This window comes from Chlamydotis macqueenii, chromosome 15 (assembly GCF_036417535.1).
Source record: "Chlamydotis macqueenii isolate bChlMac1 chromosome 15, bChlMac1.mat, whole genome shotgun sequence".
Lineage (NCBI taxonomy): Eukaryota > Metazoa > Chordata > Aves > Otidiformes > Otididae > Chlamydotis > Chlamydotis macqueenii.
Window position 1 is genome coordinate 4,952,875 of NC_141570.1, and position 12,008 is coordinate 4,964,882.

The window sequence follows — 12,008 nt, forward strand, 5'->3', positions numbered from 1 at the left end:
AGGTCATAGAGAGGTTGCTACTTACAGAAATAAAGTACAGTCCCATTAAGTAAAGAATCAGACAATTTTTGATTTAAATTGCTGTAGAAGTGACTAAAAGGAGCCCTCCTGCAGGATGGAAAGTGAATTGTCTCTCTGGTTTCCAGAGACTGCTTTCCTGCTCTTAATTGCAAGCCTTTCAGTGAGGCATCTTTGGTGACACAGAATTGTTAATGAACCCCAGCTGTATTTTCTGCAGGAAAGGAGGACCTGTTTGAGGTTCTCATCAGGTCTCTCCTGCTCCACCCAGAGCACGCAGCTCTCTGTGGCTATGAGAACACTTCCTCTAAGGCTTTCTTCTGCAATGGACGTATATTTGAAAGTTGCCCACAATTCTGTTCAGAAGAAAAGAGAAGTAAGGCAGCCCCCAACACCTTTCTCTCTACTATATATAGACAGTAAGTTTGAGAGAGAGGATTGTGGGTGTATGTTTCCGGAGCTACGTGATGCTGTCCCACGACATTGATAGAAGAAGAGGGAGGACACAGACCAAGTAGAAGAGGAGGTGACCAGAAAGTATAAGTGGGAAAAAGCTATTCATAAAATCTATTCATAAAACAAGTATGTTTTCCATGTGAAAGGAGAATTCTAATTTCCAGCAGTGAAATAGCGAGCACTTTCTGATTCCTGGTGAGGTTTTCTACTTCCTAGGCCAGGCTGCTTGTGATCTGTTGTAGACTTTTTCTTGTCAGATGGCATCCAGTTGTCTTTTGCGTGTTTTGTACTCTGTTGGCTGAGACATCCCTGCAAGCTTACAAGGATTGAGGATTTTCTCAATGAGCAGAACATCAAGAACTGTGGCAGTCTGCAACTAGGAGGGCAGCTTACTTCTGGTTGCTTTGAGGTAGAAGGGTATTTGTTATGTAAGGCACGTATGCCATTCTTCAAGCGACCGTCAAACTAGCATGTGCAAGACAGCAGTCTGTTCTTTAAAATCTATTTTAAAGTAATAGTTACAAAGAGGTCACAAAATGGAATACGGTATAGATACTTGTTCTGTCTATGTGAAGTTGTGCATTTACATAAAATGGACAAAATGTATAGGCGAATCATAGCAGTCATTGCCCTTAGGAGCCTGGACAGTGATCCAACAGAATACATTGTTAACACTTAAGAGCTAAATGAATGGATAAGTCTTCACAGAGCTAGATGGGGAGCTATTACACCTTTGCATAGTGCATTTAAGGTACTTAACTGAATCGTGTTCTCATCACAATCAATGCATGTTGTTGTTTTAATGCAGTAAACAGTTTGCATGTGGGTTATTTTTATGTGTTTGGAGAAGTGTTGTTTGTTAATGTTGATCTTTGTACGAGAGTTATGAGACTTGGCTTCTTATTCATCAATTCTTTGTATTTTGTGTATTTTGACTAACTGTAGGATTCCTATTATAGGATTCTGTCTTATTTTCCTTCCATGTTATAAAGCCTGCTATATAAAATACTATTTTCTTGGGCCATGGTGAATTGCAGTGAGATTATCTGACGGTATTCAAGATGAGAGTGCAACCTTTTCTGTTGTAAGAATGGCCTACACATTTACTGTCAATTGTGGCTGAATTTGGAGATTGCTAAACTAGAGTGCAGTCCTCCCATCTCATGTGTTCTGCTTTATCCTTTGACTGCTTGGGCATGAGAGTATCACCTACAAGGAATCATTGACTGTGTGGAAGCTATTCTTCTATGAGTGGTTTTTTTTGTAACATAAGAGTTTGTAGAAAGTATTTTTTAAATAAACAGACTAAGTAGGAGTTTTGTATGGCAGAGCTTTCTCTTTTCCTGTTTTATGTGACTTGTCTTATTAATAGAAGTGAAATGTTAATAACACTGATGAGAATCACGCTATCTGTGCAGGGGTTATGCAAGTTTCATACCTACATATCGGCTGCTGAATCTTTGTCCTTACCAGGTTCCTGTGTAGCTCAGTCTATGCAAATCCCTTGTGAACATTACCTCTCTGTACAAAGAATGTGCTGGTTTTTGTAATGTGAGCACACATTTATGGGGACCTAACCTATGAACATCAAATCCATTTGCATGTTTGGGCAATTTGAATTTTTAATTTAGGACTCTTCCTAACCACAGGACTATCTGCTTTCCACAGTGGTGCCGCCTCCTCCTCCTAAGCTAGCGAGAATCTAATTATCAATTGTAAAACCAGCGTGAGTCAGTCTGAAGAAAAAAATTAACCTGGGACCTAGTAATGACTTCTGAAGCATTTGTTGGACCAGCATTCTCATGAGCCCTCAGCAGCCTGAGGATGACAGGTTCTTTTTTAGATCTTGGCTTTTAGCACACATTAGTTGAAAGGAAATGCTCGTGTCAGTAGCTAATGCTGCGCTCAAGAAAAAAAGGCCAGCTATATAAACATGTTTGTACTGCGTTAGCACAGTGATTTCTGTTGTCCTCCTCATCATGCATAACAGGATGGAGGATGTGGAGATTAAAGCATTTATTAAATGTCAGGCTTTCAGCTCTCCAGTGCTGCTTTACAAATCCTTTAAAATAGATGCACTAAATTCCTGTGGTAAATTATTTATTTAAATTATTGTGCCATTATCTTGATTTGCATGCTCAGAACTAACACTAATTCCTAAGGTGTCAGGATCCATGGCAGTGCCTTCCGTATTTGTCCCTTTATTTGCTTTACACCTCACATTCCTTCCCTTTGCTTTTACTAAGGCCTTTCCTGTTCTCATCTCTGTCTCACTTCTGTTCCTCACTTTCATTCTGTTGAGTTCCCCATTCTCTAGTTTCCTTTTTCTTTTCCTGTTCCTTTTTTTTTATATTTCCTTTTCCCTTGACCTCATCATTTCTCATTCCCAATCCTGGCTTCCTCTCTCCTTTTCAGTTTTTTTTTTCCTCCATCTCTCATTGCTCACCTCTCTCATTTCTCATTTACTTTCACATATATTATCATTTCATAGTGGTAGTACTAACAGTTTCTGAAATCTGGGTATCAGGTTCTTAAACAATATGGGAAAACAGAATAATATCCATCTCATCACCAGTGCAGACAGTGCCACCTGATGTGACAGATCTCTCTCCGTAGACGCCAGAGGGAACCTAAGCAACTAGTAGTGGCTGGAAACTAACCTTTAGAGGGCATTCTAAGGTAAAAGTACAAAATGGTGGGATGAAGTTTTGAACAGATCATTTTTCCATTTGCTAGAGAGGAACTAGATTTCTAGTTCCAAATTGGTGGATAATCCAAATTGGTGAGATGAATCCACCCTCTAAATTTGCTCCTCTATCAGCAGTGCTTAGACCATGTGTTACTGAGGGAGCTAGAAGCATCTTCACTGTATGTAGAAAATAGTGACACATAGAAAAATGACAGATTCATCAAAACATCATTTAAGCTATTTGTAGAGGAGGATTTTTCCATTTTCTTTGTTTATTATTGGTAATAGATATTCTACAACCAAATCTGACTGGATGTGGCATGTTCGAGGTAGGACAATCTGCTGTTGGTTTGCTGTTGAGACAAAATTAGTCATTTCCATCCTGTGTGGTAAGATGATAAGAGCTCTGAAGTTCTAAAGCTGGCAGACTTGAGAAAAACGTAGACTTTAGATATTCTCACCAGATGGAGTGCAAAATGGGAAAGCAATGACCTCAGCCTTTTATGAAACAGAGATCATTACAGGATCCGAATAAGCATTACTGCACTGATTAAGGTATTTTGCAACAATATTTCATTGGGAAAAAAAAAAAGAACATTCTTAATGTAGAAATATTTTTTTTTCCTCCAGAAAGTGCTAAGTATTTTATAGACTTTCATATGCTATTTCAAAAGCAGACAAAAGCTAACTGTAATAAGTGCAGAACTCAGTGCCAGGATTGTTCAGCTCTTAAGCAGTGTTACCCTGCAGTACTGAAAAACTTGTGTGTCTTTGTTGCATACAGTGTTTTCTGGTTTAAGTGATACTAAGTAAACCATGGGATGTACTGACTAACAGTAGTAATAATTGATCCATGATTTATGTATGCGTTACCCTTTCTTTTTTCCTGAGATGGAGTTTCACATGGATCTGGTTTTGGGAGAGTAAATAAAGGCAAAGGAAGAGATAATTAAAGGGAGTTCCTGTAGTATTAATTCTTCCGGCCCTCGTCTCTTAGGACAGGAATAGTAATTAGAGACAAATCTCTGATTTATTCTGTTGCTTTCTTTTTTAGAGCAGAGATACTGAGTAAGAGCAACGTGATAGAATTCTTCATTTCTTTTTCTCTCGCTTGGTTGTTGAGCTAATAGTTATGAAAATGAGAGGAATTTTCTTTCCCTCTTCTGCTTGTGGAAGCAAGAAAAATATGTCTCCAGAGCTCTTTGAACCAGTTAGAGAGTTTGTTTTGGTTATCGCTGTCTCTCTTCTGTTCAGAAAAGAGGAGCGGTATTTATGACTATGGCTATCATCTGGCTTCACTGAAGATCTGGCTTTACGTCACTGAAGCCTTGCAAGTCTGCTAGTGTTTGGGGGGGTCTGTAGGTCGTGTGTAACAGGAAGATTGGCTCAGTGGAATAGAACAGAATACTTTTGTGTGAAAATAATCCTATTTTGTGATTAAAGCTTTCTGCTTCTCTATTACTTTTGTATCTCTTATTCTGTACTTTTCTTTTGTATTTTGTTGAAACCGTGGCATTCAGTAAGCTGGTTGAATCTTTTGTATAAAGAGGAGGTTCTGATGTATACAGAATGGTTCTTTCCTTATACAGCCACTATGACCTAAACCAGAAATACAGACCAGTTCATCCAACAGTGCTGCTGGCTTCAGAGAGCGTTCTAAGGCCTGCAAAATCTGAAGTGATAAAACTGCACTAATAATAAATGTTTTCCTAGGGCCTCCCCATCTTGATGGTTCCAAGTGCTTTGCATTCACTAATTAATGAGCCCTGCCTTGACATAGAAACACTTCTTACCAGCCTTGTTTTCAGGTGGAGACACTGAGGTAGAAAGAACGAATATGAAGTGCAAATTCTTAAAGGCAGGTGAAGACATTGTCTCCTCTCCTCCGGGAGTCCAGATTTAGGCACCTGTATGGAAAAAAATTGCAAGTATAGGTAAGCAAATTTTGTCATCTTAATCGATGTTTAAGCCTTTTAAAAGTGAACATCCAGCAGTGCAGGTAGCACAACTGGAAACTGCCGGTATTCCGGATTTCAGAAAGCCAGGCATGCAGATAGAGCTCTCCTGTCCGTAAGCAAAGGAATAGAATTTCCTTATCACACTCTAAACTGTGACTTTCCTCTAAAATTAAAAATAGCTCTAAATCCCTTTGTGGTTTTGTTGTTCTCTGATATTGCAAATCTGCACATATCCATACAAGCAGTTTTTGAAAAAATCACCCTGTTGCTACACTTTGTGTGGTGCTAGACAAACTTGAGGGAGAAAGGGTATTGCCCCATGAAACCTAGAGATATGCATAGAAAGAGGATGTACTACAACACCCTCAAAATGGTGAAGATAATTATATACATGGCTTTAAAGTGCTATTTTCATCTTTATTTTTGCTTTAAGGTGTGATAATTTAAATGCAATCCTTTCCTGGTTTATATACACATATTTAGTATTTGACATAAACTTCTGTTCTTACTAACTTCTAATTTGCGCAAACATTTTGTGTGTTGTGGTTTCTTTTTAAATACTGCCAGCCTGTGAACATCTGTGACAAATGCAGAAGTCCAAAACATTAAAATAGATCAGCTCTTCCAAAATAAACTTCCTCCTGCTTCTCAGTGTGAGGATAATACCTTTTTTTCATATTTCACAAAGGAGATATCAAGAAAATCAGAAAACCCAGCTGAAGCCTGCATTTGCAGTCTGCGACATCGTGATTTCTCAGGATCAACAGTCTGACAGGGATTCAGAGAAAGGGGATGCAATAATTAAATGGCTGAAGGGTTAATTTCTGCACCATCGTGAAATGAATCAGAAAAATGGAGCTTTAGATGCGACCTGGTGATGAGCAGGTTACAGAACCCCTGGCTGTGAAGCCTGCAGGCTTTATTCCCCCGATCAGTGGAGAGTCACTGACAAATGGACGTGTGGGGGCTGAGGGGGAGCAGAGAGCAGCTGTAACTGCACGGTGATTTGTTCAGTTGAAAAATATAACAAAAAAAATAGCAAACACATAGAAAGATTCATTTGTGTGTAGCAGCCGAGAGAAGGATAGTCCCTGAGCGAGACAAGGAGATGAGGGGAGTGGAGTGTTTCTTTTAATACAGAAAGGGATTCTCTCTTTTATTTGTCTGCATCTACAGAGACCTTTGAAATAGATGGGCCTAGCTGTGATTATTACTGGATTAAGATCTCCTGCCGTTAAAAGCTATGTTGTACACTAACTACTGAAAGGAGCAGCAGGAGAGCATTTTTTAACAGCTGTGGAGATTATTTCTTTTTGGTTAATGTCTGTTGAAGTTAGTCCAAGCCTGTGACTTCACACCTGTGATTTGTAATGGGCGCCAGGGTACTTCTGTGACATATCACAGCTCCTGCATGTGTGAGGTTACAGCTCCAGAGGTGCTGGAATCAGAAGCTGGATAATGGTAATGAAGGTCAGATGCAATAAGTAATTACACATTTGGAAACTTTTTTAATCTGTCATTTTTAATTTCCTAAGTGAAAACAACTTTTCTGCAATATCATCACAGGAAGGAGGGACAGAAACAGGGAATAAGTATTTGAAACACCTAGAAAATGCATGTACTGCTGAAAATCTTTTAAAGTTAAAGCCACTTGTACGGTACCTTTATTAGTTTCCCACTGTGTTTCAGTTGTCACAGCTGTTTTTTGCTGGGCTAATATCAGCTCTCCATTGCTATTTTTTCTGAAATGGCTCCACAAGACAGTGCAGCTACCTGAGGGTTATACTCCTAGACCAGGTTGGCCAAAGAAACACAACCAAGGCAACACTGCGAGCTCTAGGGAAGGGAGGAACGCTCCCTGTTATGCAGCAGTAATCCCTGAGAGGTGATGAGCAACAGCACGGTGAGCTCAGAGAGAGCTTAGCTGTGCTTCTGTAGGGCATTTCCAAGGTGGAAATCTGAAGAAGAAAGCAAAAGGAAGATTCTGAAACTCCTACATGGCAGTGAGGGACCACTCCACTAAATACTCTTTCTAAGGGCTCGCTCCTGATTATAGACAGGAGTTTAACAGGAGTTTGCTACCAGAAATCTCCTTTTAAAATTCTTAGCCAGTCATGCAATATACTTATTACTTTCCCATTAAAAATTATGTCCCCAAAATAACAGAATGTATAGTGCCCATACACGAGGGACTATTTGATAAAGGTATTTTTAATGTCAGATTAAAAAAAAAGGAATTCATGTTGAGAATTAATGCTGATGAGTGAACTTTTCTTTGAGAAATCCCTTACTAACGTCCTGAGGGAACTGCTGACAGCGTGTAATAATTTCTGGTTCAGTGCAGCAGATTACAAGATATCTTGCATTTCATAAAATTCAGGCAAGTGCTTCTTTTGCACTCTGAGGTCCATCTGTGAGCTTCCTGGTACGCTCCCCAAAATTAAGGGGCCTGCAACACACTTTTTGTTAGGTGCAATAGATAGCTGTGGCTGTAAAATGACTCAGGTACTGTATGATCTTCTCCCTTGCTGCCTTCTACTCCCAAAAGTTCAGCTTCTCCAATTATGTAACATTTGTTAAATTCACCTTTGAAGTGAAATACAGTTATTTCCAGAATAAGTGGTGGAGAGTAAGGTTCATGAGAATGTACGTGTACTTCAGATGAAGCTATTTCACCTTTAGTATTTCTCCTGCTGCTTCCTACTTTATATAGCTTTTTCTACTGTTTTACCTTCATACTGTTCGTTACTGCGTCTGTACTACACGTAAATACTGGCATTCAGTAAGAATTCCATCCAGCTTGTGAGGAGTTCGTAAGACCAGAGAGATGTGCCCATAACTACAGCCGTGCCCCCATGATTCTGGATCCCACTGAGCCATGCCGCCCCGATTCTGGATCTCCCTGAGCAGACCTGGGCATCCTTGTCCTCTGAGGGCTGTTGTGTCTCCAGGCCCATTTAATAGCAGTCACTGGAGTGATGAAACCTACATGCAATCAGCAGAGCAAATGCTAAATAGATGGTTCCTAAGATGTGAAATTACAAAGAAAAGAACTCTGGGAGAGCTACCGGAGTACAGGAGAAGAACAAAACCCCTGCAATACTCCCCTAACCTGTCTGTAGTGTGAGGAACCCATCCAAATTTTTCTCATAGAAGTATTGAACCCCAGCGTAGGACTTTGGACAGTTTGGGAAGGCTTTGGAAAGCATCAAGCAAAGAACACACGTTTTTGTAGAACTATTCTGTATTTCATTATGATAGAACACTGACAAACGCTTTAATTAGCAGATTAGCCCTTTTGTATTTGGTTTTCAGAATGAGGCGTTAGTAGCTCCTGGCCATGCAGATTAGTAGCTGGTTCTGCCTGGTGATGTTCAGTGATGATGTAACTGCTTTGCAGTCCTGAGGTTGGAAACAGAGGAAATTATAACACAATGGAGAGAACTCTTCTGGTCCAAGAAAAACAACATATTGCTTCCGAGGCCTGTAGTTACTGATTACCAGCAAAGTCTCATAAAGCATAGCTCTCCTCTCATATGACCTAAGAACTGCACATTCTTCTTAGACAATGGTCTCTGATGGGGTAAAGTAACTCTTGAAATAGAAGCTTATCTTCCTTGTACCACCTGGATCACAAGATCTTGAAAAAGCCAGAATGCAAAAATAAGACTTGTTGCAAAGGTTAACATTTATTACAAAATTAAGAAAGAGAGATTTTTACAAAGTTTCTTTACTTTTAAATTTAGTACAAGTTTCCTGACCTCGTTGCCTGCCTTGTAACCTTCTCTAATGAGGTGGTTACAAATTAGGAGCTGGCAGGAAATTGCTTAGCAAGCACTCAGAAATAATATTTGCATGAGTCAAGAACATTTTCAGACTTCAGTGATACGATGCTCATACCTACCCACTCAGGCAGAGAAAGGCGAGGTCTGAGCTCACATACCTGCAGTCAAACCCACGCATCCATCGGTCTGTACGCAGCTGCGGAAGGCAGACATACATAACTGCTGGTTACGAGTTAACTCTTCCTGTGGTGCAGTCATTTACATGTGTTAGCTCATCACACATGTGCAGGGAAAAGAAATGCAGGTTCAAATCAGTACAGCTGAGAGGAACAAAGGAGGTGAGAACGAAAGCCTTAGTTGCCTGCAGAAAGTATTTGTCTTTGCTCTGAGCTCATACTCTTTCTTGCATTGCACTGTGTCCTTTACCATTGCTTCTGATATGAAGAGGGATTCTCTGTCTTGTAGAAGCCTTCATGGAGTTAGCTGAGTTACGGATTCATCGCTAGAGAGCAATATGCAATAGTTCATAGACTCAAGATGGCACTTCTCTGAACTGTCACTTCCAGATGAGCTGTGGACAGGCTGCACTTCAGTTCAAACAGTTTCAATATAGGGCACATTCAGCATTAGTCAGAAATGATTCTGAGCTCATCCTATGTGACATGGAAGCACAAAAAAAAGTAACAGGATAGAAACTGTACTGTTTGATGTTCATTTGCCAATTGTTTCCCTTGTTAAGGAGGAGAGCCAGAGATGGATGACTGCCTGGAAACGCTGAAAGATGAGGAGGAAGCTTTGTGGGAGAACGTAGAATGCAACCGGCACATGCTGAGCCGGTACATCAATCCAGCCAAACTGACCCCGTACTTACGGCAGTGCAAAGTAATCGATGAGCAAGATGAAGATGAGGTGCTTAACTCACTTATGCTGCCCTCCAAAATTAACCGAGCAGGTAATTATTTTGTGAATGGCTACGTCTGTATCCCTAGCTGAATAGTATTAGTTTGATAAGTCTGGGAGGAGCCTGTATCAATTTACAGATTATCAAACAGAAACCCTATATGTCATTTGCAGGAGAGTTAATGTGAACGGGGGAGTCTCCTGCTGCTATTTTGATAACAATGATTCTTTTCAGTGCTGTGCAAATTAGAGCTCATGGGGTTCATATTCCCATCCTTTGGCAGATATTTCAGTTAGCACACGCAGCAGCCAATGCCATTCCAAGAATAAGTTTTCAGCTGTCTTGCCGTGCTTCATGATTTGTCACTGAAGGGTCTGCCATCCTAGCATTTCAGTGCTGCCCGGTGAAGGCTGCACTGAGTAACGTGTCTTTTCAAATTGCTGTTCCAGAGACCAATTTGCCCGCACTCCTTCAGAATAACGATCAGCATAAACATAAAGAATACGTGGCACCACTTTATGAGTTCAGCTGAACTCAATTAATCAGCCAGATTTTCCACAGCACATCGCTGTGGCAGAGATGAACCTTAAGCAGATTTGACTTCAGGGTGACAGCACTTGCATATGCTGTCATAGTGCTGCTATGTCACCTCTCCCTCTGTTCTCTGTCCTTAGGCCGACTGCTGGACATTCTCCACACCAAGGGCCAAAGGGGCTATGTAGTTTTCTTGGAGAGCCTAGAGTTTTACTACCCTGAACTCTACAAACTGGTGACTGGAAAAGAACCTACACGGAGGTTTTCCACTATTGTTGGTGAGTAGAATCAATCCCAAAGGAGCCTGATAAAATAAGGACTATCGTGAAGACTGGGTTTGATTTTTTTCAGGGAAGAAATGGGAATAAAAGCTAATCTTGTGTCAGCATTCTGCAGTTTTCCAGTCCCCTTCAATGCAAAATAGGCTAACAACAGGTAACGTGTAAAGAAAAGGAATATCTCAGTTGTCTGAATGAGGCTGAAAAGCTTTAAATTCAGTGATAGCCATGACAAGAAATCTCAGCAGAAGACCTACACATGTTCAGCAAATCTGCAGTATTCAGATGAGTTGTACTTGTATAGATTCATTTCACAAAGTTTGTGCTATTTCTACAGGCCTGTCAGCTCAGCTGAAACAAGGCAAATGTAAAGGCTCCATGTTCTATCCAGAGCCACATGCATATATTGTAATTCTGGTAATAGTGTGCTGTGCAGTATTTGTGCTGTTGCCAGTGAGATATACAAACATGTATGTATTTGTGCATATTCTGCGCCTCTGTAAATATTCTGGGACATTCATTTCTTACTCAATTCTGCTGATCCTACTTAGTATAAAGTTACTTTAGTAGACATTGATAAGCTGTTCAAACATTTTCAGTGGAGGAGGGACATGAAGGCCTTACCCATTTCCTAATGAATGAGATCATTAAGCTTCAGCAGCAAGTAAAGACAAAAGATGTGCAGCGCTGTGAGCTCTTGGCTAAGTCTCGCCAGTTGGAGGATGAGCGAAAGCAGCTAAAACTGAACAAGATAGAGCTGCTGACCTTCCAGGAGAGATACAACAAGATGAAGGAGGAGAGGAACAACTACAATGATGAGCTGGTCAAGGTGAAAGATGAGAACTACAATCTGGCCATGAGATATGCCCAGCTGAGTGACGAGAAGAGCATGGCTGTGATAAGGAGCCGAGACCTCCAGTTAGAGGTGAGATAAATGCTCTGGGCAGCTTTAATCAGGAACAGCAATGGATGGTGCCAGTGGCATCTGTCAAAATGAGACCTTCCCTGACAGTAGAAAGGTGTAGAGCTTTCATTTGCTTTGCTTATCCAGATGATCAGAGGCATCACTGTACAGAAGTGCCAACTGCAGTGATGTGTATTAATAGCAGAAAATTTACACACTTGTAATGAATTAACAGAACATAACATACTTCAAACCAAAATTTTAAAAACATAATTATGTGCTAAAAATGTAATTTTAGCTTTTCAGGGTCAATAATGTCTTGGGGCAGTTATCCAGGTTTGCACTACAGCTGCTGGTGGTTTATTCAAAAAGTCTTGCATAGAGCATTGGAACAGGTTGAGGCCATTTAGGAAATAAAGAAAAATGCTTCAGGTTCCATAAAGTTCATGCTTGTGTGTGTGTCACAGATGAGATTGAGTAAACAA

At 40.4% G+C, this 12,008-nt stretch overlaps 1 protein-coding gene across 1 annotated transcript in view; it reads left to right on the forward strand.

Annotated features, from left to right (window-relative positions):
• Positions 1–12,008, forward strand: part of CARD11 (caspase recruitment domain family member 11) — a 46,373-nt gene that overhangs the window by 11,381 nt on the left and 22,984 nt on the right. The window contains exons 3-5 of the mRNA XM_086760152.1: positions 9,646–9,858; positions 10,482–10,619; positions 11,219–11,544. Of these exons, the coding sequence (XP_086616278.1) occupies positions 9,646–9,858; positions 10,482–10,619; positions 11,219–11,544 (677 nt within the window). The remainder of the gene's footprint in view (positions 1–9,645; positions 9,859–10,481; positions 10,620–11,218; positions 11,545–12,008) is intronic.